The sequence below is a fragment of the Lampetra fluviatilis genome, chromosome 33, assembly GCF_964198595.1.
Source record: "Lampetra fluviatilis chromosome 33, kcLamFluv1.1, whole genome shotgun sequence".
Lineage (NCBI taxonomy): Eukaryota > Metazoa > Chordata > Hyperoartia > Petromyzontiformes > Petromyzontidae > Lampetra > Lampetra fluviatilis.
The window spans coordinates 5,801,595-5,825,147 of NC_136307.1; the positions used below are offsets into that span (position 1 = coordinate 5,801,595).

The window sequence follows — 23,553 nt, forward strand, 5'->3', positions numbered from 1 at the left end:
CACATCATTTGATTTCTTCTTGGTTCTTTCGGTAAAGTCACGCAGAATGTAAATAATAAAATAATAAAACATAATAAAATAATTCTCACGACGTTTCGGCCACAACGCAAGTAGCCGTCCTCAGGTGGAGAACAGGTCTGTCGAGGAGACAGTCTGAATGACAAGCCCCAGGCTTGGAGCGACTATTTAAGCTGGGATGGAGAGGCGAAGAGCACCTTGACAAAATAATTCTTATTTTATTATTTCCATTCTATGTGACTTTACCGAAAGAACCAAGAAGATGAATCCCTGCAGTCACGAAAGCTTTAAATCGAAATCATTTGATTTGTCCGGATAAGAACTTTAAAAACACAATCGGCGTAAAAATTAATTTTATTTCAAGCACGAATACTTGCGATATTCACGTTTCTCTGTGGGCGGTGGATGCATATATACAGTATCAACAAATCCAATTAGAGAAAACGCATTCACAAAGCAGCCTTGAGAACACAGCTGTTGTTTTGATAGCTCAAGCAAGGCAGCGTGAATAAGTCACTGCGTCTCAGTTTACTCCCCGTTTCAAAACATCACACCACAATCACAAAGTATAAACCGCACTCGACCTCAAAATATCACTCCAAAATGAGTCCCTGCAAAGACAAGTGTGCTGAGTTGAACATCTGTTCACAGGCTGTGAGAAGGCAGGAGACATTCCACATTGTTTTTATGACGAGGCAAGTCAATGGATAAGACAGCTTATTAAAATACACGATTGTGCGTCCTCAAAACATACTGTGACCTTCTTGGTTCTTTCGGTAAAGTCACGTAGAAGGGAAATAATAAAATAATAAAAAGAAAACATAATTTTTTTTTATGTTTTAAAAATGTTTTACAATGTTTTATTTTTTTTATTTTATTATTTCCCTTCTACGTGACTTTACCGAAAAAACCAAGAAGATGAATCCCTGCAGTCACGAAAGCTTTAAATCGATACTGTGACCTGCATATGACGTGGATTTTTTGGGGTCCTCGTGTAAAAAAATGTAATGGTAAATGGTAAAAATGTGAAAACGTTGGCAATTTCAACGGCGTGCAGAGCCCTGCTGAATCTTTGCCGACTGCGTCTCCACGCTGCACAAAAACGTGACTGAGTCTGGCGGTACCAGTTTTTGGGACTGGACTGAGCGCCCCCCCCCACGCTCCTCCACACACACCTCGGGAGAGCAAGTAAGTTTTGATAACGTTACACTTTTTTTCAAGTCACTTTACAACATGTCATACACTATTTGTATTTTAACATCCTTTGACATTTTTGAGCACTCAAAATTAGGGGCAAAAAATCGGCCTCAATCGGTGTTCATTGAAATAATACTTTTTTTGTTAATTAAGAAAATGGATGAGCCTGGTATTTCGAGGACGGCACTGTCAAAAAATGCATTGACGGGACAGGGCTTAGGGGTGAGAGGTGGGTGGGACAACGTTCCCTGGGTGATGCTTTTATATTTTAATAATCTGTGCAGAGAGGCAGGGTGACACCCTGTTGGTCCCGGTGCTCGGCACGCGACCCAGAGCGATGCGCGCGAACGTGCCGCCCACGTGACCCTTGGTGAGGCGGCCGGGGTTGATGCAGACGCAGCCGCACGCGGTCTGAGGATGAGACGATATGACAAAGGAGTGCGATGATTGCATGCGCATGTGTGTGTGTGTGCCCCAACGCATCCGCAACATCCACACAGGAGACTAAACATAGTGGTGACCATATTCTTGGTTCTATCGGTAAAGTCACGTAGAAGGGAAATAATAATAAAATAATAAAAATAAAACATAATAAAATTCTCACGACGTTTCGGCCACAACGCAAGCAGTCGTCCTCAGGTGAAGAAACAGAGCTGTCGGAAAGACAGCGTCCAAATGGACACTGCTAAGCTTGGCAGCGTATTTTTAAGCTGGGTGGGAGGAGGAGAGCGCCTTGACAAAGGAGTTTACATATCAGAGGAATTTAGCATATTGATGACAAATGACTAATCCCATATCTGACCATGTTCAGGACTTGTAGGCGACCAGATGAGTCGACTGGTTTATCTCTACTGTGTTCAACCGGCATACTGTAAGAGGTCAGAAACACTTCCTCGCACAGATCGACTTTGGACTTCCCTCCCATCGTCTCTTTTCACAATTGTGCTGTTTGTTTCTGGCTCTTTGGCTTTTATTGGCCCTTTGACTTTGTGTTCGGCAATCCCAATAAAAAAAAATCAATACCACACATACAGTACGTGAAAAGTCTCTTACAATTTAGCGTAAAGATCATGACACACAAAGGATATTTTAGGAAAATCATTGCCAGTAATATTCACTGGCACATTGACTGTGAGCCATGCCAAGTTGTACAGCAATGGCAGTGACCCAGTTCTGTCTGGAATACAAGAGGAGGAGATGGTGCAGCAGCAAACAGTGCCGGTAGAGATTGCCATGACAACTGCCCTACATTTTTGGAAGTGGCCTTTATAGACTGTAAATGATTATAAAGTTGATGCTTCGGTGGGCTTGTACGTAAAATAAGAGGTTACTTAAAAATAATAAAAGGGTAATTTATACTGTGCCTGAAATGAGAGGAAGATCTTGATGCTTTGGCTAAATGGCATTGTTCCTCCTCTCAGTGATGGTATTGAAATCCTGTAATTATTCGAAATTAACCTCTCATTTTATAGACAGCAAAGGCACATGCTGTTAGCGAACACCGGGGAAAAGAGGAGATTGTCAGCATCGTAGAGCAGCGTGCAAACCCGCTGCATCTCCACTCCCCACTTGCATACACAGGTACAAAGTAAAATGCAAAACAAACTATCTTAATGGTTAAAGCTTTCACCAAACAGTATTTATGCTCCGCCTATTTGCATAGTAAATAGTCCTTTTGCACAAAGACAATGACACAGTTTACTCTCCTGTATCCATGGGCAGATTATTCGGTTTGCAGATTAGCCATGCCGTACAAGAAAATATATTTAAGTGTGCATTGGTTTAATTATTAAATCTCCTCTTTAAGAGTAAGACGCCCACGTGATGGCAAACATGTTATTGTTAAGCTTGTTTGTATGTAGAACTGCTTTCGCAAAGTACATAGCTAACCTTGCTAACCGGAGGTATCCAGAAAATCCTCGAGTCTCAAGACACTTTTTCAGAAGGGTACCTGCAGTAGCGGGTAATGTTGCTGTGTCATCCTGAATTAACAATTTGCAAGCAAACGTATTACTCTAAGGTGCAATAAAACAAAATAAACTTTGTATAGTCTAATTCACGCACGTTCCACCTCATGTGTTTTTAAAAAATCTGGACCACCTTGTCCACCACCGTTACCCCAGAGCTGACTAACATAAAGCTCCCCTACTCACACAGACACACGACGACTCACCGTGTAGCCGTGACTGTTGAGGCAAGGGCTGTTACCGAGTATCACCTATGAAACCCAGAATGGCACACGAGGGGGTGGGTCGCCAGCACCACGCCCGACCGCCTTTGTCTCCCCAGTAGCGATGTATTTACACACCGCACCAGGTACTCATTTGAGGCTGAGTCGACCTAGGGGAGGCCCAGGACTGATTCAGATAATCGTCACTGGTGTTGGCCGTGAGCGGGAATCGAACTCGGGTAACCGGGGTTCGTAGCGCAGCGCGCTAACCGCTACACTACCGCTCCCGTGGGTGTGGTTACCACGCCTAAATACACTCACACATCCGGGGGAAAAAGCAGTTAAGCAACACCCAACGAGATCATAACCACAGGATGTGACAACACCACGGCACCGCACCTTGACGAAGTAGCGGAGATCCGAAGGGATGATCAGGACGTCGGGCGTGACGGGAAAGCGTGCGTGCACCTGCACGGTCTCGTAGTTCACGTTCATCTCCTCGGCAGGCGGGTAGAGCGGGTAGTAACTGCACAGCGTCGGAGTGACGAAGCCACACTTTAACTGACGAGAGGGAGCATGTCCGCTGTTGCCTCTGTTTAAACGTATGCTATTGGGAAACACTCATATGGGAGAACGCCACCCTCCCTTAGTTTGGTGTCCTTACCCCGCACCGCCGATTAGCACGGTTGGCTACGTATGGTGTGGAAGAAGTTCAACATACACACATACACAATCCTTATGGATGAAATGCCGTTGAATGTCGTCAATTTATCACACGCGGACTTATTTTGTTGTGCTGTAATACGCTTCTGGCAATGAACAGTAAGTGGCCTTTGGCAGGCCACGTGGCGCGAATAACCACCAAGTGACATCTAAAGGGGGGAAACGCAGCACCCAAGAGAACGTCTACCCCGACGAGATCGGCTCGTGTGCTGGTGCCGAGCGGAGTCTTTGCATCTCAGGACCGGGAAGGATGGTGGCAACTTGGTGGGGGGGGATTAGGCGGCCTTCTTCCAGCAGTGGATTGCTCATGGCTGCAATGATGATTCTATATAACGGCGTAAATATGTATTCATTAAAGGTCTTGGTGAATATAAGGATATTTCAGGAGAATCCTGCATTGGGCCATTAAGGCCAATCAATTTCATTTTCAAAGATCGGTTTTGCATTTAAGAGCAAACAAGAGTACGTAGAAGAAGAAAAACACCCCGCGCACATTTACAGATTCACAAACTCATTTGCCAACTCCTTGGCCACCTTACATGTCAGTGGCTTTTTGAAGTGTCATGCATCTTTAGTGCTAGATTACTGGCGTGCGTCACCATGCCTGGCTGTATGTAACGGCAAACTAGGAGATATGCTCATCTTATACTGGTAGGAACGAAGTGGACCAGACCACCAATAGATTATATCGTCCGTCCGTCCGTCCGCCCGTCCGTCCGTGTATCAACATCGCCCCCTACTGCAAACACTTGGCAGGACCCTACAAAAACCTTTTGACTCAGTGGGGCTTTCCTGGCTTAACAAGTGTAATTAATACATTATGTTTATATTCTTTGGTTATTCGTTCCTACCAGCCCACCCCGCAGGGTCCTGTTCGGCATTACGAGTCAGTAGAGGACATTGTTTCACCTCGAAGGTCGCTGTTAGCTCTCCCGTAATTCTCTATCCTTGTACGACCTCTCACATTACCAGCAGTGCTCCTGTAAATTAAGTAATAAAAAAAAAATTCCCCCAAATCCTACGCTTCACGCAGTGGCAATTTCCATTCTCATCGACCCATGTATATTATTTTGAGCAGATTAACGTAGATTAAGTCATCCACATTTGAAAGAGGAAACCTTCTTCGTAGTAGGGGGAGTGCAGTAGAAGGGTCACCATGACACGGGAATACGACATCGTACGATGCAAAGTCCACGATACTCGCATCGTCGTTTGTAGAAAATATTGTTTTATCATTGCTCCCTTTTTTTTTATTGCGTTAGGGCCTGACAAGGTATTTATCAAACAACAAAAGCAATCATTGATGTTCTAAATAAAGATATAATTTCCATTAAGCTAGTGATTTGCAAAAAAGTTGTCTGTAGTTGACAGTACAGCGGTAATGCGACACCATAATTTCCGTAGTCCATTTAAAATGAGTTGTGTAGCTAACATCATGTGCATTATACACATTATAGATATTTAAGTTGCAATGATTAGAAGACTTATGGCAGGCTTTTGTTGAGTGAACTGGAGTTGAAGAACGTTCAATCCTCATTAATATTGTGAGTACAGAAAAGCACAACACAATACAATAAACATGCAAAATAATAGTTATGGGAAACTGATATCACCATGAATGTCATATCTTAAACCAGATGGTTGCATGCTGTAAGGGTATATCTTGGAGGTCGATGCGTGTCTAATGTGCAGCAGCTGCGGGATCTGGCAGAGGGCAGAAAGCCCTGGCAAGATGTGGTGGTGGCATCAATAGCTTTAGCCACGGTGACATCTCAATCTTTGTAAAAATTTATATCGTATTATTAAAATCATATCGTGGCAACCTCGCGCGTGACCATCTGGAGTTTGGCCACTGCTGGCTCGAGGAGTTTAAACGACGGCGGTGGAGGCGTCGCTCACCTTCTCTGTGTCAGCAAGTGCGTGACGAGTCGCGTGAAGCGGTCCACACCACCAGGAGGGCTGCGGGTTAAAATAACGCAGCGCGCATCACAAACCTACGAACGGTAGAAACCCTCGCCTAGTCTTATGGGTTAGGCCACAATGTTTAGCAATCTTCTCTCAAGATTTTGCCACGCACTATTATCCTGGATCAAAGCAAAGGGAAATCAAGTGGAAATGGGCGGGCCAAGTCGCAAGAACTGACGAGAGATAAGGGACAAAATTAACTCGAGTGGATACTGAGCAGAGGAAGACAGTGGAAGAGATGGCGGCTAGATGAATTCAAAGAGTTTGGAAGCCAATAATCAACAGGAGCGACTGGATATATTAGAGGAACGGCGAATAAATGTGCGAGGCCTTTGGCCAGCAGTGGGAAATTACATGCTGACAACAACAACGGACAAGGGACCCAGTCTCCAAATCATGACAACTCCTTGAAATGTGGAAGGGGTGAATCATTACATCTCTACTCGACAAACGGCCGCAGTGCCTGTGCGTATAACGCTCCCGCTTTCACCGTTAATTTTGTTAACCTTAGGTGGGACGACGCATTGATTCGGCGACCAACGACAATGCTTTGCAAGCTCGACAATACACACACCAAATCGCACCTGCGATTAGCCAGGTTGACTACGTACGATGCAATAGAAGTTCAACATACATACAAATGAAGCGTGTGAGAAACTATTTTTAGATTTGACTATATGCTGTGCACAATGGGGTTCACGTCACCCTTGCAGACACTAAGAGGCGCTATCATTTGCCCTGAAATGTTAAAGTTTCCATCCTCGAGTTGAAACCCCGACCCTGAATTACAACGTCTCATCGAACTGCAGCAGGGTGTGGAAGGAGAGCCGCATAATTCCGCCCTGGTTTTAGCAGGACGACAAACACTCACCTGATCTCCTCGGAGCTCATGTGCAACAGGATGTCGGTGGACGTGACGCCGACCACGACGCCGTTCACATTGAGCGTGCACGGCTCCGACACAAACGTCACCCTCTGTGGGGGAACCACGGCAACGGCTCGGGGCGGGCATATAGGGGGAACCTTCTCCTTACCGCTGGATGAACAGAAATGTTAAATACCCTCGACGACAGGTAACCACACGTTGGTAAAGTCTGATCACTCCAGGACTGTAACTATCGACCGTGTGCTCGGAAATACCTGAAAGATAGAAGCAGGTGGCTAAGCGTGGCGCTACTAAATTTAGAGGCAAGGTGTTGTCAGCTTGAATATATCCCTCTTGCTGGTATCCGATTAGTGTTCCCAAGTTGCTTGCAAGAGATGGAGATTTATCGTTTGCGGGCTGTTCTTTGAGATTGATTCCCGGCCGTGGCAAACGCTACTGGCGAGTGATATGTGAACCGGTCCGGGGACTTTGTTATTTCGAATTGGCATAAAATGAGTATGTGGTGCGGTTTTTTCAGTAAAGTCACGTAGGTAAAAAGAAATAATAAAAATAATAGAAATAAAATTATAAATAACGACGTTTCGGAGGCAACACAAGTCTCCGTCATCAGGTGGAACCGTCACAGCTAGATTTACTGTCTCAAGTGAGTAAATCTAGCTGTGACGGTCCCACCTGATGACGGAGACTTGTGTTGCCTCTGAAACGTCGTGATTTATAATTGTATTTCTATTATTTTTATTATGTATTTTTTACCTACGTGACTTTACCGAAAAAACCTAAGAGTATGAATCCTTGCAGTCACGAAAGCCTCAAATCTAGAATGTGGTGCGGTGTGTAAGCCATCAGCACTCGGGACACAAAGGCGGTCCGGCACGGTGTTGGCCATAATCAACACCCTTGCGTGCGATGCTGGCCTTAATATGTGCCCGCTAACTGCACTTCCCCTAAAAGTCGCTGTAGGCTAAATGGGGGATCTTTATCTTTTGTGTGTGCACATCCAGTGGCGAACCTGTAAGCCTTTGAGAAAATCCGGGGGGGTGAACGGAGGCTGAGGGTAGATGCAGCAATGATGCACGTCCCTAAGCGATGGCACGATCACCAGTCGCGAGCCCGAGCTACAATGACAAACAGCAAGATCAGTAAACAACAAAGCCAAAGGATCCCCCGTATAGCCTTAACAGAACATTGGGGCAAATGCTGTTAAGCGAGCACCGATGAAGGCCGAGATGGTACACAAGCAGGGAGGGTGGCCCGCACCTCGGCCGGCCACCTTTGTCTCCCTAGTGGCAATGTTTACACACCACAACAGGCACTCATTTGAGTCGACCGAGGGGAGGTCAAACTTTGTAAAAACCACTGCGACCCTGGGTTGAAATCTGGGTCTCATCCACTTTTGAAAAAAAAAAAATTTCTAAAAAGTGTTAACATCTTAACACTCTGAAACCTAGGACTGCAAAATAATCACGTATATTTGGTATTAAATTAATCCTGATTTGCCTGGCACTGGGGGTTAAAATGCGTACATTGCACACTATTGAGTTTACACGAAGTACCCTTGACAGAGCGTGACGGAGCACCATCTAGTGCGGTGGCGTAGCTTGGTCTGGTGCAGGGAAATAAATGGGGGGGGGGGGGGTGAGTCCATCTCGGGCCCCTCCCCTTGTCCGACTCCATTCCCCCCCCCCCCGCATCTTCATAGCCCAGCACCTGGGACCCTTCGGCATGCGGATCCTTGTGCAATTGCACCTTCTGCACGCTCTCGCTACGCCACTGGTCGAGTGTTGCACCGTAGATGCGTTTTGAAGCTCTGTGGTTTCACGGGCAGGGATTTGTCGCTGACACGATGTGAGGCCACACTGGCTGCAGGAGTGTGCGAAGAAGCTTAGGTTGGTGTTCGAGGGGAAGGGTTAAGACGGGGGTGACAACCTGATCTCACGCGTACCTCTGTGTCCGCTCCACAAGGAGCCTGATTGTGTTCGCAAAGAGCTCTGCAAAGGTCTCCTTTAGCTGGCATTTCTATAAAGGAAGAAAAACAAACAGGGGTACACCTTTAAGAAAGCTTAGTAAATGCAGAATCGGTCTTGAGTCAAAGGAAATACTGAACGTGTGTGCGTGTTACGAGGGCAGGGTGACGCGCGAGATGAAGTATCGACAGCGGTGTTCGTACCTCCACGTGCTCGTGCTTGGCATCAACAAACGGCCCCATCTGACCACAGCGTGAGATTTCACAAGAGCGACGGTTAGAGGAGCGGACTCAAAACACCACCGACAAGCAGCAACAGAATGTTCCCCTTGAAATTGTGACGGCGCGTTGTGACCACGCGGTGCGACACACCAGCAGGCAGACTTGCGGGCGTTCGCGGTTGATGACAGTGATGAGGTCGCACAGAGGCTCGTAGTTGATGCTGTCCGATGTGCTGAACGGTCCGCACGCCACCAGCATCGTCACGCTGCCTGTGATGCACGCACACACACACGTGGAAACACAGACAAAAATTTAAAAATCCAACATATATCCTTTATTAAGAGTATAAGAGCAGGTGCTGTTAGTAATCATAATAATAATGCAATTTATAACGCGCGCAAATTTGCGGACGTAACAGCCACAACTCAGAGGCGCGGAGCCAAGCTCAGAGTCGCTCGAAAGCGCGGTTATAGAGGTGAGTTTTTAAGTATCTCTTGAAGGAGGCGATTGAGGTGATGCTGCGAATGTGCAGAGGGGTGATGGCGTTCCAGACTGTTGGGGCTGCCACCGAGAAGCGGCGCATAGACATGACCATCCTGGATCTTGGTATCAAGAGGAGGTCGTGAGTCGCGCTGTGCAGGCATCTGCCGTGTGCTGAGCTGCAAGTTGTCAATAATGGCCAGTACCATGCCCAGCTACCTTTGTCTCGCCAACCGTGATGTTTAAAGATAGCGCAAGCAGACCACTTAAGGTTATATCAAAGTAGAAAGGCCCAGGACCGGTGCACGGATGTACATCACCAGGAATTAAACCCAGGGTGTCAGGATTGCAGCGCAGTGTGCAAACCACTGCACCACCATTTCCCACTCAGACAAAGTTAAATGCCAAACAAACCATCAGAATATTGACTTAAAACTTTCGCGACTGCAGGAATTCATATTCTTTGGTTCTTTCGGTAAAGTCACGTAGATAGAAAAATAATAATAAAGTGAATACAAATAATAAACACAAGTGGTCGTCATCATTTTTCCTGATGACGACCGCTTGTGTTGTGATCGAAACGTCGTGGTTTTTATTTGCTTTATTATAATTTTTCTATCTACGTGACTTTACCGAAAGAACAAAAGAATATGAAAACCATCACAATGGCTACTGCTTTCTCCAAATCAACATCTACATGACTGCTATAAATACAAAGAGTGGTTTTGTATTAACATGATGAGTGCTGGCATAGCGCAAAAGGGGATGATGTGCTCCAGGTAATAATTTGAGGCTAAGATCACATAGAGCAGGCCCTAGTCTAGTTTAGATGTTACTTGCCACTGACATTAGCCATGGCTGGGAATAGAACTCGGGTCGCCAGGTTCTTTGTGCAGTGCGTAACTGTTCCCTTGCTCACACAGGTACACCATACATGCGCACACACACACACACACACAAGTGCACAGACACTACCACACCATCTTTCGAGTGATTATTATTCACGATCATCATCATTGCCATCACTAACACCATCAGGATTCTCACCAGCATCTTAATGACCTCAATTTAAATCATTGCATTGTTTTTTTGCAATTGTCATATATGATCAAAACAGATGACCTAACAAACACCACAACTTTCGATTTAAAGCTTTCGTGACTGCAGGGATTCATCTTCTTGGTTCTTTCTGTAAAGTGACGTAGTATGTTATTATGTTTAATTTTTATTATTTTATTATTTCCCTTCTACGTGACTTTACCGAAAGATGAAACACCACAACGATGACCACGATGACGTCTTCACCATAATCAACACCACGGCAATCTCTGTTCCCCACTGTAAACCGCACTGAACATAAGCGTAGTCAAAAATGTAATTTCTCACTACAAGTATTCTGGGTAGCTGGTAGATTGGAATAGGCAGACGTCACTGGTAGCCACAGCCAGAGAGAGAGGGACACTGAATGTGGTGTGCCAGGTGCAGAAATACTGTCTGGGTCACTGTTCCAAACGTACCCGCCTGAAATGAAGCCCTCAGCAGAGTAACCATAATCCTCTTCACCAACTCTCATCGTCATTCACTCATCCGCTGCACAATCAGAAAGTGAAGTCTTCCTTACCATCACTGATGTTCTCTTCCTCCTCAGGCTCGGGACAGTAAAAGGGCAGAGGCACAGCCTGTCCCAGAAACAGTGAACACAATGCAGAGCATTCCATTGTTGTACCGTACTTCATCAACACCTTTGCTCCCCACCTTCACCAACCCATACTGACTAAGCGCGGTGAAGTATGGTCAAAAAACCTCCAATGACCCACACGGCATAGGCAGGTACTTGTACAGCAGTGGACTGACAGGAGGGCTGTGCATGGACACGTGCACACACGTGCACACAAGTGCACACAAGTGCACACAAGTGCACACAAGTGCATGCACATGCGTGCCCATGTGCACAGCCGTTCAATCCAACATTCCCGGCCGGCACGTACCTCGTAGAGCTTTGACGCCACAAACTTCTTCCCGGTCGGGTTCAGTCCGTCGAGCATCGCCACCTTTTACACGTGCACAGATTGAGACAGAATAGCAAGTACGTTTTCTTAATACGGCGGTGTTCTACTTGACCCGAGTTCACAATTGCACTTTTTTCTGTCATGTTTTTAAATGCCAATGAACAAACCCCAATCCCGACTGCAACTGTGCGGGCGAACTTTTAAACAACAGAAGACAACGTCGTGAACGGTCGCCCATTCACGTCCTCCCAAAGGGACAACAAAAGTTAATTCGGCATTCGACGATGTTCTCAGACTGGATATCTGAACTCCATTTAACGTTGCGATTGTTGCTGTTTTCGTACAACAAAACAAGTAAACCACACAACACATTAATGCTTAATTGTAGGCCTTAGAACAAGCATTAGAACGATACTCTTTACCAAGCGACTGATCGTTTTGTTTCATTTTCACCACCGCATTTCCATTGCTTCAGCCCGCATTTAAAAAATGTCCTTTGCTGTTCACAACGCCGGGATCCTAAGGCACCTACCTGTCCAGGGAAGAGCGAGAATTCTGGGATCTCGGAGAGGTCGAGGGGCGTCGCCAGGCCGGCCGATATGTCCAGGTCTCCCTGGAACAGCACCGACTTGGCGTTGAGTTTCCCGTTGCAGTCGCAGCAAATGCGGCCGAGGACCGTCACCGTGCTCTGCGTGACCACAAGCACGGTCACCGCCCAGACAGAAAGCAGCCCTTTCATCACAAACGATCGTCGTGTGTGCTATTGTCTTCAAGGGACACTACTGCCTTGACGGGGCAAGGAGACTCAAAGTGGCTTGTAGACCCGAGTAGCTATACTGGATAGAGGCACCCTTACCAGTCAGGTACTTAGCAAGTGGTGATACAAATTCGTTCAATATGACGATGATGACTAAACTGAAGTCTTCAAGTGTAGAAAGCCGATGGTCTGAACCCAGTCATCAGTGATGAGACAAACACCCAGCATATTATTTATTTTCCCCTTAAATCCACATGGTATCCCCATTGACACGCACAAACACGCATTAGCTCTAAAGCCAGTGAGACAATGGTAACAGGTTAATAGTGTAAGCACAAAGGTTCTAAATAAGACAACCCACTGACAGGGTGTGTGTGTGGAGAGCCGTGCTGCAGTGGTTAGCACATTGTGCTACAACCCGAGTTCATTTCCCACTCATGGCCAACATCGGTGACGATTATCTGAACGGTCCTGGGCCTCTCCTAGGTTGACTCAGCCTCAAATGAGTACCCCGTGCGGTGTGTACACATCAGCACTGGGGGAGACAAAGGCGGTCGGGCGTGGTGCTGACCACCCACCCCCTCGTGTGCCGTGTTGGCCTTCAACGGTGCTCGCCGACTGCACTTGCCCCGAACAAACTGAAAAGGCTATACGGGGAGGATCTTTGTCTTTGTGTGGCGAAGAGCGTAGCCCCCACCTGCACCGAGTTAGTGACCGAAGTGAGCTCCTCCACATTGTAGTGCGCCTGCAGCTGCTGCCCCAGGTCTTCTATTTGTTGGTTAAAAACTGTGAGAGACGAGAAAAAACAAGAGCAGTGCAGTGAGATTTGCAAACCTCACATCTCCGAACCAGCACACGATGTGATGGGTCGGTGCGAGAGGCCAGTGTGCTCCACACAGACCGTTCAACATCGAGGCCAGATGTTAATTCATTTGGTTTAATAAAATGTTAGTTTCCCATATATCACCCACAAATATAACCCTGACCCTAACCCTTTTGTCTACCCCAAGTTCAACTATAACCCTTAACTGCATCCAGACACAAACCCCGACGCTTTCATTTGACACCAACTGATCATAATGCTTACCTTATGCACTTTTAAATCTAGATTGAAAACTAATTTCTGTAGAACTGCTTTTTGCGTTTAGTTTGGTGTCCTTCCCCCGCACCTCCGATTAGCACGACTGGCTGCGTACTGTACGAAAGAAGTTAAACATACATACGTACATGACTCTGACGCTCAACTAACTGTGGTGTACACATTCATGCTGATGGGCAGACATCAGCGGCGGGAGAGGATTAAAGAAGCTCATATCGTTCTTTCAAGTGCCGCACCGGGAGACCGAATCAAACCGGCAACCCGTGGCAGAATTCCCATCATCTCTAACCCAGTCTCGCTCTCCAGACGAACGATCCGAGGCAAGCCCGTACCCTCGCGCACATCGTGCAGCTTCTGGAACATGTGTAGGTAGGTCTGGCTCAGCGGCTCCCCGCCGGGCCGGGAGAACACGTGGACGCGCACGGGCGCTCGCCCGCTCGTGCCGCTCGGCTCCGAGCCGAATGTCACCACGAGCTCGCCGGGGTTTTTGCGGGAGCTGTACTTTTGTGACGGCGTGGTGCTGCGGTGAGCAAGGGGGGGTAGGGACACGCGAGAAGGAGGCGATATTACACGCGATTAAAAAACAATCGTCAAGAGTGGGACATGTATGATGGCGTCGTGGTCCAATTTAACCAAATTTGAAATTACCTACAAATTACTTAATTGCGAAATTGATATAGCAACTCTGCCCCCTACTGGCATACTATACACAGCTGTGAAACATAGCACCTGCGAGATAGCCTTGCACTATAAGAATGGCGCGAATACATGTTTTCATTTGATTTGCTGCATAGACAAACTACGCTATCAGCGCTGAGATGCACCTGGGGGAGAAGCTGGATGGGGAGAGGTGGGAACTCTGGGACAGGATGCGTTTCGATTGAGGGTTCTCCGGGGTCGTCAGCTGTCTCTTCTGAGAAGCCTGGCATTGCAGTCGCCAGTGCGCACATACAAACACACACAGGGACAGACCCGTAGAACACAAGTACATAGTTTAACACGTAGGCTTCGCGACCAATATTATTCATAATCAACGTTTTTGGGTTCTGCTCTATATAAGAACGGGAAACAGAGCAGAGCCTCACCATTCTGGCGAATTGCCCGATGATGCTGGATGCAATTACCAGCGAAACGTTGTACTCAAATTGTAAATGTTGTGGTTTCACGCTTCAACACACCGGTGGGCTAAAGCAGTGAACTATTTGTCTTTTGTCAACGTGACACTTTTTTACTGATTGGCCGTGTCGGGTGGTGGGGGGTTACGACACATTTATAAATAACGCGATCTAAACCTAAACACGTTGATTATGAACAAGTACATACATTGCACACATTTAACATGAAATATGCCATGGGTGAGAATCCTACAGAACATAGGCGTAACCGGCTCACAGCTATTGTCATATGGCCTGCGGAAACTTGGGGCCTACCTACCACTTCCAAGTGGCAAAGGGCCCACAAACAAAATATTTACCCATCACTGCAAGCATCATAGCCGTGCTAATCGGGTGCTAGAGGGGAATATTTTTGAATTGACAACACCGTGTTTAGAATTTGATCACACTCAAGTCACTTCTGTCAAAGCAAGGTTGAAAATATTTTGCTCTAGCGCCCGATAAGTCCAGCTAAAATGCTTGTAGTGATGGATAAACATAACTTGTAGGCCATTTGGAAGTGGTTGGTCTCAAGTGGCCACGGGCTGTATGAAATAAAGTAACAATCCAAAGGTTCCCCACAGCTGATCTACCCTGTCCAGTGATTCAACATGAACCAAAACGGTTTTTGTTTCCGTTCAGAATCTTGAAATATGGTCCAATTGTACTGTAATTGTATTGAAACAATGACAGGGGGGAACGGCTCAATTGCCACGTGCGCTTACCTTGGCAGGCGTCGTGTAGGAGTCCATAAGGTCATCCTCTTCGTCCTCGGCAGCGATTCTGTGCAAGAACGTCAAGGTCTTCCGCTTCGACAAAATATCGCCTCGTATCGAAACAACACGTCAGTACAGCACGAACGCACACTCGTGTGCCAAGTGCGCCACCAGTGGAGAATGCAAGATTAGAAACTCAACATGCAGAGCAAAAAATGTGCTCTTAAAAGGTAGCACGCTGCTCGGAGGCACTGGCGGAGCCAGTGGGGGGAGTGGGGTGGGACGTGCCCCCCAAATGATCCGATCGAAATCCCTCATTTCGATCGGATCATTGGGGTTTATCTATATATATAAAAGGAAAATTAGTGAATATGTGTGTCTGTTCAAAATGTTTAGCGTACTTCCCGACATGCAACAAACTTGAAATTTGCCATGTGGGCACTTTCCAGACTGTACACCATGCAAAAATTAAAAAAATACACTTTTGTTTTTTGGGGGGGGCGCAATAATGCATATATTTTGCACAGCAAGTGAGCTGTGATGTCACATCTGTCATGTTACCCGTATGCAGAAGCATCACGCAGTGTGCCTGCTGATGTTACACATCCCCCCCAACCCTCCGTGGGTAGTGCCATACAAATGTGTTGCAGGTCTAAGGCGTTCTTCGCACAGCCTTGCTTTATTATTTCAGTCGTTTACTGCTGTACGCACCCTGAAAGTTGTGTGCGTCTGTAGCAAGCGTGTGTACGTGTACCTATGAACGCGCGTGTGTGTGTGTGTGGGGGGGGAGCGGTGGTGTAGTGGTTAGCGCGCTGCGCTACAAACCCGGTGTCCCGAGTTCGATTCCCGCTCATGGCCACCACCGGTGACGATTAGTTGAACCGGTCCTGGGCCTCCCCTAGATCGACTCAGCCTCAAACGAGTAACTGGTGTGGTGTGTGAACATCGCCACTGGGGAGACAAAGGCGGCCGGGCGTGGTTAATTCCATGTCCCGGGCGAAGCCGAGTAGTCAAGCTAGTTAGTAATAATTCGGCATTTTGTGACCTCTACTGCCACTGTGTGGCATATTATTATGTGCCAGGGACTCCATGAGATGATAGGACAATAGTCTGAGTTCATAATTGGCAATAAGTAACGGCAAAGCAGTTATAAGGGACTCAGAATTGTGCGTAGTTGCGTACACAGTACACGACTTCCCTGAAAGCATTCACCTTCAGCGAGCGCGATGCCGATCACACAACGCGGTTCGAATTCGACCCTCGATCGATGGCTGCGCCATCGCCACACACGCGTCGAATAAAAAGCAAGGGACAAGTCTTTACTTACTAACAACTCCTCTATCATTTTTCATTGCTGGAGGGGTTGCTGCCCCCCCCCCTACCTGAAAATCCTGGCTCCGCCATTGCTCGGAGGACTAAAATACCATGGGCCAACACCGCTGAGATCCGAGGTTGAAATCCAGACAGCCATCCAGAATGTATTTTAAAGTGCAGCAAGTTGTATCAGCCAACTGGTATGTATACATTCTAGATTTGAAGTTTTCGTGACTGCAAGGATCCATACTCTTTGGTTTTTTCGGTAAAGTCACGTAGGTTAAAAAAGAAAATAAATAAATTACACAGCAAAATTTTGCTGTGACGGTTCCACCTGAAGACGGAAGCTTGTGTTGCCTCTGAAACGTCGTAATTTAATTGATTTGTTTTCTTTTTTAACCTACGTGACTTTACTGAAAAAACCAAAGAGTATGGTATGTATACATTTTGTTCAAGCTCCCCCCCTCCGTTATTGACGGGCGGACTGACATGGCTATGCATAAACAATTTCACCTTTGTTGGAAAGAGTGAAAAAAACTGGCAGCACTCTAATTGGGTCCTTCATGCATGTCGTATCTCACCCTGCCATGAAAAGTGGCCAACTCTCGCACACAAGGATACAAGTCGCTGAGCGTGTTGGCGTCTTGAAAGATCTTGTTCTGTGTGGGCGTGCGCGAGTTGGACCGTTTTGCAAGGTGCTGCAAGGAAAAAGGGGTCGGAGAACAACACAGCAGGCTTTTATCTCCACGAGCTTCGTGACTGCAACATCGTTGACTCAATCCCAACACTTGCGAAGTGAGTTGCGAGATCACTTTTAAGCCAGTAGTTGGTCCCATGTGTCAATGATCACATCAAGTGATTTCTCGAGCAAAATGAACAATAGATGATCATTAATTCAGGTTATTCACAAATCTAGACTTGGTATAATGTAGCTGCCAAAATTATCATGGTTCAGTGATTTATCCTTAGATCGGAGATTGAATTAAATGAGGTGACGTGACCACTATTACTGTTACAATGCCCAAACACTCCAGCAGTCTTGAAAAACAGTGGTCAAAGCCGACGCGCTGCTTTGGGCCATTGTTGGATCTCGTGAAAAGCCGATGGTGGCCCAAGTGTCACCACAGCAGTGCACGCTACAAACCACGGGGAGGCCTTAGCCCAGAGTAGCTAGCGGCAGCGCAGGCTACCAGACCACGAAGAGACCCTGAGCATGCCGACCTCGTGGTCGAAGCGTTCCAAGGTGTCCACGCACAGCTCCAGGCTCTTGTTGTATGAAAAGGCCATCCACTCCGATGCCATTTTCTCCTCGGTCAGCCCATGCACAATGCACAGCTCCTGAACTGCATGCATTGGACAACAAGCAGAGCACTGCGGTCAATTGAGCACTGTACGTGTGATAATGTGTTTCCGTAACATTTGGGTCTGTCTCGTGACCTCACGCCAAGGGGGCCTTCAACACTTCACATGGCTTCAATGTGCACTAAAGCCTGGCACAAGTCCTGCGGGGATGCCACCGTGGAAATAAATATCAGCACCGGGAGGGGGGGGGAGACAAAGGCGGCCAGGCGTGGTGCGGCACGTACCACCCTCACCCTCTTCTGTGCGTTTACAGAGATATTTGGTGCTCACGGACAGCAATTGCACCTATCATTTACAAAGGCTACAATGGACGCGACTACTTTTGCCTCGTCTCATTTCGTTAGTGGTCTTACAGAGCTCGGAGTGTAGATGTAACGTGCATAAGGCAAGGGATCAGTCTACGCATCTGTTGACTTCCACAAAGTAGAAGCTATTTTACCCAATCCCGAAGGGATAACATATTGAATGAAGTACTGGGCATCGGTAACAGGAAATCATTTTAACTTTGCAAGCTGCCAATAACCCTACTCATGGATATAGGTTGAGAATTTAAACAAAAGTAGCTTCCATATCACAATTGCTCACCTGTTTATGGCACCGAGCCAGAGGTGGAAATTCCACATTCCTATGGCGGGGGATCTAATCACTCCACCTTTGTCGATTAAACCAGACAATACAGGTGGTCAGTGAACCTATTAGCGCTAAACCAACACATCACAGCATACCGTAGTGGTTTACAATGGACACGGTTAATACCGGTAGTATCCTCCTGGTTACACCAGCCCACAGGGGATTATTCTGTCCGTCCGTCGTTCATCCAAAAATGGGAAGGGTGGAGAGGGGCTGGGCGGGGAGGGTGGGGAGGGGCTGGGCGGGGAGGGTGGGGAGGGGCTGGGCGGGGCTTGGTGGGGAGGGTCTGGGTGGGGAGGGTGGGGAGGGGCTGGGTGGGGAGGAGAGGGTGGGAAGGGTGGGGCTGGGTGGGGAGGGGCTGGTCACCCCGTGGTGCCCTTATAAAACTCAACGTTTAACGAATAAGGCCCCGCTGTCTGATGACAACAGGGATTTGGGTTAGGGCTGAGGTGTTAAGGTAAAGATTAGGTTGGGTCTTAATTTGAAACTTTCGTGACTGCAGGAATCCATACTCTTTGGTTCGTTCGGTCAAGTCACGTCGGTATAAGATAAAATAATATATCACGACGTTTGCTTGTATTGCAATCGAAACGTCGTGATCTATTGTTTTTTCTACCTCCGTGACTTTACGGGAAAAGAACCAAAGCGATTAGGTTGGAGTTAAGGGCTTGGGGTTATCAGTGCTACCCGCGTGAAACATCTGGACCCCGCTGTGTCAGGGTTGGGGTTAGGACCAGGAGACCTAAAAGTGTCAGGGTTGAGGTTAGGGTCAGGAGACCTCGCTGTGTCAGGGTTGAGGTCAGGAGACCCCGGCTGTGTCAGGGTTGGGGTTAGGGTCAGGAGACCTCGCTGTGTCAGGGTTGGGGTTAGGGTCAGGAGACCCCGCTGTGTCAGGGTTGGGGTTGGGGTCAGGAGACCCCGCTGTGTCAGGGTTGGGGTTAGGGTCAGGAGACCCCGCTGTGTCAGGGTTGGGGTTAGGGTCAGGAGACCCCGCTGTGTCAGGGTTGGGGTTAGGGTCAGGAGACCTCGCTGTGTCAGGGTTGGGGTTAGGGTCAGGAGACCTCGCTGTGTCAGGGTTGGGGTTAAGGTCAGGAGACCCCGCTGTGTCAGGGTTGGGGTTAGGGCCAGGAGACCCCGTTGTGTCAGGGTTGGGGTTAGGGTCAGGAGACCTCGCTGTGTCAGGGTTGAGGTTGGGGTCAGGAGACCCCGCTGTGTCAGGGTTGGGGTTAAGGTCAGGAGACCCCGCTGTGTCAGGGTTGGGGTTAGGGCCAGGAGACCCCGTTGTGTCAGGGTTGGGGTTAGGGTCAGGAGACCTCGCTGTGTCAGGGTTGAGGTTGGGGTCAGGAGACCCCGCTGTGTCAGGGTTGGGGTTAGGGTCAGGAGACCCCGCTGTGTCAGGGTTGGGGTTAGGGCAAGGGCCTGGCTGTGTCAGTGTTGTGGTTGTAGCGAGGAGACCCCGCTGTGTCAGGGTTGTGGTTGTAGCGAGGAGACCCCGCTGTGTCAGGGTTGTGGTTGTAGCGAGGAGACCTCGCTGTGTCAGTGTTGTGGTTGTAGCGAGGAGACCCCGCTGTGTCAGGGTTGTGGTTGTAGCGAGGAGACCCCGCTGTGTCAGGGTTGTGGTTGTAGCGAGGAGACCCCGCTGTGTCAGTGTTGTGGTTGTAGCGAGGAGACCCCGCTGTGTGAGGGTTGTGGTTGTAGCGAGGAAGACCCTGCTGTGTGAGGCCTCCCTCTCTCACGTTTGTCCAGGAGGTCCGAGTCGTCCACGGTGAACCCGAACGTGTCCAGCTCCTCCGCCAACTTCTGCGCGTCGATCGGCATCTCGGAGCTCGGCCTCTGCAGCTCCCTAACGCGGCGGCGAGGGGGAGTTAATAGGCGATCGGCGGCACCCTTCACGAGGGGGTATGGTGGTGGTGGTGCTGCGCAGTGCACAAGGGCTAAGCCTAATCAATGAGGTTGACTGACAAGGGGGTTAACGCGACCGCACTTTTTCCCGCCAAATCGCGGCCTCCCACGTGACGGCGGCGGCGGCCAACGACGTCGAGATGTGCGCCAAGACGCCGTCGACTTAACACTGAGAGCGGAGTTGTTGGTAGATGCAGACCAAGACGCTTTAGACTTAACACTGAGAGCGGAGTTGTTGGTAGATGCAGACCAAGACGCTTTAGACTTAACACTGAGAGCGGAGTTGTTGGTAGATGCAGACCAAGACGCTTTAGACTTAACACTGTGGGCGGAGTTGTTGGTAGATGCAGGCCAAGACGCCGTCGACTTAACACTGTGGGCGGAGTTGTTGGTAGATGCGCGCCAAGACGCCGGTGATGTAACACTGAGAGTGGAGTTGTTAGTGGCAACCGAACGTTGGTAGGAACGTTGGGCTGCTCGGTCAATGGCCAGGGTCAACGGCGGCGTGGTGTATTCCGCAAATATGCTCGACAGTGAGGGCGGGCACAAGCCGGCGTGAGTAGGTTAAACGTTGAGTTTTAGAAGGGCACCACGGGGTGACCCAGCCCCTCCCCACCCAGCCCCACCCCTCCCAGCCCCACCCTCCCCACCCAGCCCCTCCCAGCCTCTCCCCACCCCTCCCATTCTCCCCACCCAGCCCCACCCTCCCCACCCAGCCCCCTCCCTGCACGACGGACGGACACAATAATCCCCTGTGGGCTGGTGTAACCAGGAGGTTCCTACCAGTATAACAGGAAAGGTAGCTAACATCTCACCACCGCAGCGCCTATAACGGCTATGGGAGGACTTCCTTTAGCAGTGCATCGACGATGGCTTATATCGGGCTGCACCATAGACACGAGCTTATTAAGGAGGTGCACAAGAAAGCCAATCATTCGACGTTCCATGCAGTGTTTTAGGCTATGCATACGTATTTTTTTTAGGATGGCAAATCAAACAAAAGGGAAATAAATCGCTCAACACAAGGCCTTTTGCCCACTTGAACAATTGTTTCTTGCTGTGGTTGTCCCACCTGATGAGGGACGCTTGTGTTGTGCCCGAAACGTAGTGATTTGTTTTATTTTCTACCTACGTGACTTTCCTGAAAGAAACAAAGAGTATGGATCCCTAGTCACGAAAACTTCAAATCTAGATTCAAAACAAGGCCGTTCACAAGATACTGTCAAATGCATTTTCCCAAAAAGCACGACACGCCAGAATACAGACAAGTTTCTTCTCACAATAATGATAAGATACAGACGAAAACATTATGCAATGGCTTTATTTAGCAATGTAAGAATTCTGGGTGGCTTTTTTAGTGTCAGCTCTTCACAAGGACTGCGATTGCTTTAAAATATGAATCGGGTGACGAATGACTGCAGCCAACAAAATAATAAATCAGTTTAGTCCACCAGTTTAGTCCACCGTTTAGCTGCCATATTCACTCACGATTCAGAATTAAGGTATTTTATGCTTTGCACGTAACCAGTGTCATCTCATAAGGCATTATATTTATAAAATATGTACATGTACAGCCCTTGTCAATCCACTGCTGGATAAGGACCTCCGGCACGGCGTGTGGATTGAGTCGGTGAATTAACAAGAACTGACCACGGTTATCAGTGAAGGTGGAGACCATTGCCCTCACCAATCCAAACACGATCCAATCTCAACCCAGCTTAGCTTTTTAGATCTGGCGCATTACAGGTCAGTGAAACATAATGCAAATACTTAACTGTAATCAAAAATGGGTATCATGTATAACAAGGCAGGTCTGCATACGTACTATTTGTATCACTTATTCAAGCATAAAATCCTTTGCGCAATGTTCCATCACACAGGCATGCGGCTTTTGTAGGGCTCATTGCATCAAACCAGAAACAAAACACACAACTCAACCTGCACGTGTGTAACGAACGGCAGCACACACAAGAGACATAAAACTCACAAGCACTCTCCTAGCATAAACTGAAATCAAATATTTTACGATGCGACAGATTAAAATAAAAGCTAAAGTATTTTGTGAAGGGGTCTCACAAATTACCGAGGCAGCAATAATTTACCGAAAAAGCCGTAAAATACTCAACGTTAACATGGTCAACCCTGCACCAAAAGTAGCCCGATACAAATTGCCAATTGTCATGCCAATTCCACGTCACCTTAAACTGAAATGTCACAACAAAAATCCACACTGAAAATACAGGTGTAGCAAACCAAACAAATATTAGGATATGTTAAGTAATATAGCAACCCATGTATGAAATAATCTATCCGATAAGAGTGGGCTACGGCGCTTTTGAGACTGGTAGTGTTGGTGATGGATTGTGAAATGTAATAGAATACAAATCATGCATTCGCTTGGACTGCGACACTTTCCAACGTTGGTTTGCCTTCGTAAGTATGTAACTAGTACAAGGGAAAACTGACAGGTAGCCGTTTGTATATTTACAACAGCAATTAATTAGCATATTTGTAATAGTATATTTTTGCTCTGGTTTTAGGCATCCCGAGTTTTTCAACCCTTTGATCATTTTGACTAGTTTTCAACAGGGTAGGTACAACACAGTAGCACAATTTTATACTAAAGTTTCTTTCATACGAGACCATGTTTGGCAGAGTGTCCAGGACCTACCATTACGAATGGACGGAGCAAGGAGAAACACATTCAACCCTCGTTGGAAAGCGTGACAAATGCATGCGTTACCCTTTGGCCAATTACACTGCTATTTGACCAGTTTAAGCAAAAGCTTGGGGATTCTCAATGCTTTACTTGAGAATGTCTGCACAAACCCTACCCCCACCCGCCATACCTTTTCCTTTAAATCTGGAATGTGAATATTCACCAGCACTCTGCGCAAATTAGGAATAAACTGTGGAATGGTTAAATATGTTCACTCGCCACCATTACGCACTCTTTGTTACGTTTGGCCCATTGCAAACAACAGTG

General features: G+C 47.6%; 1 protein-coding gene across 1 annotated transcript; it reads right to left on the minus strand.

Moving 5' to 3' along the window:
* Nucleotides 1-909: 909 nt before the first annotated feature.
* On the minus strand, nucleotides 910-20,690 carry POLA2 (DNA polymerase alpha 2, accessory subunit). Its single transcript, XM_078872206.1, has 18 exons — nucleotides 20,402-20,690; nucleotides 17,895-18,016; nucleotides 17,295-17,371; nucleotides 15,369-15,426; nucleotides 14,314-14,411; nucleotides 13,822-14,009; nucleotides 13,088-13,176; nucleotides 12,166-12,321; nucleotides 11,613-11,675; nucleotides 11,246-11,303; nucleotides 9,295-9,413; nucleotides 9,127-9,165; nucleotides 8,902-8,975; nucleotides 7,969-8,074; nucleotides 6,945-7,048; nucleotides 6,008-6,067; nucleotides 3,785-3,911; nucleotides 910-1,626 (listed from the first exon to the last, which is right to left on the minus strand). Exons 1-18 carry the CDS (start codon nucleotides 20,481-20,483, stop codon nucleotides 1,477-1,479), a joined length of 1,770 nt encoding a protein of 589 aa, XP_078728332.1. The 5' UTR covers nucleotides 20,484-20,690; the 3' UTR covers nucleotides 910-1,476.
* Nucleotides 20,691-23,553: the final 2,863 nt, after the last annotated feature.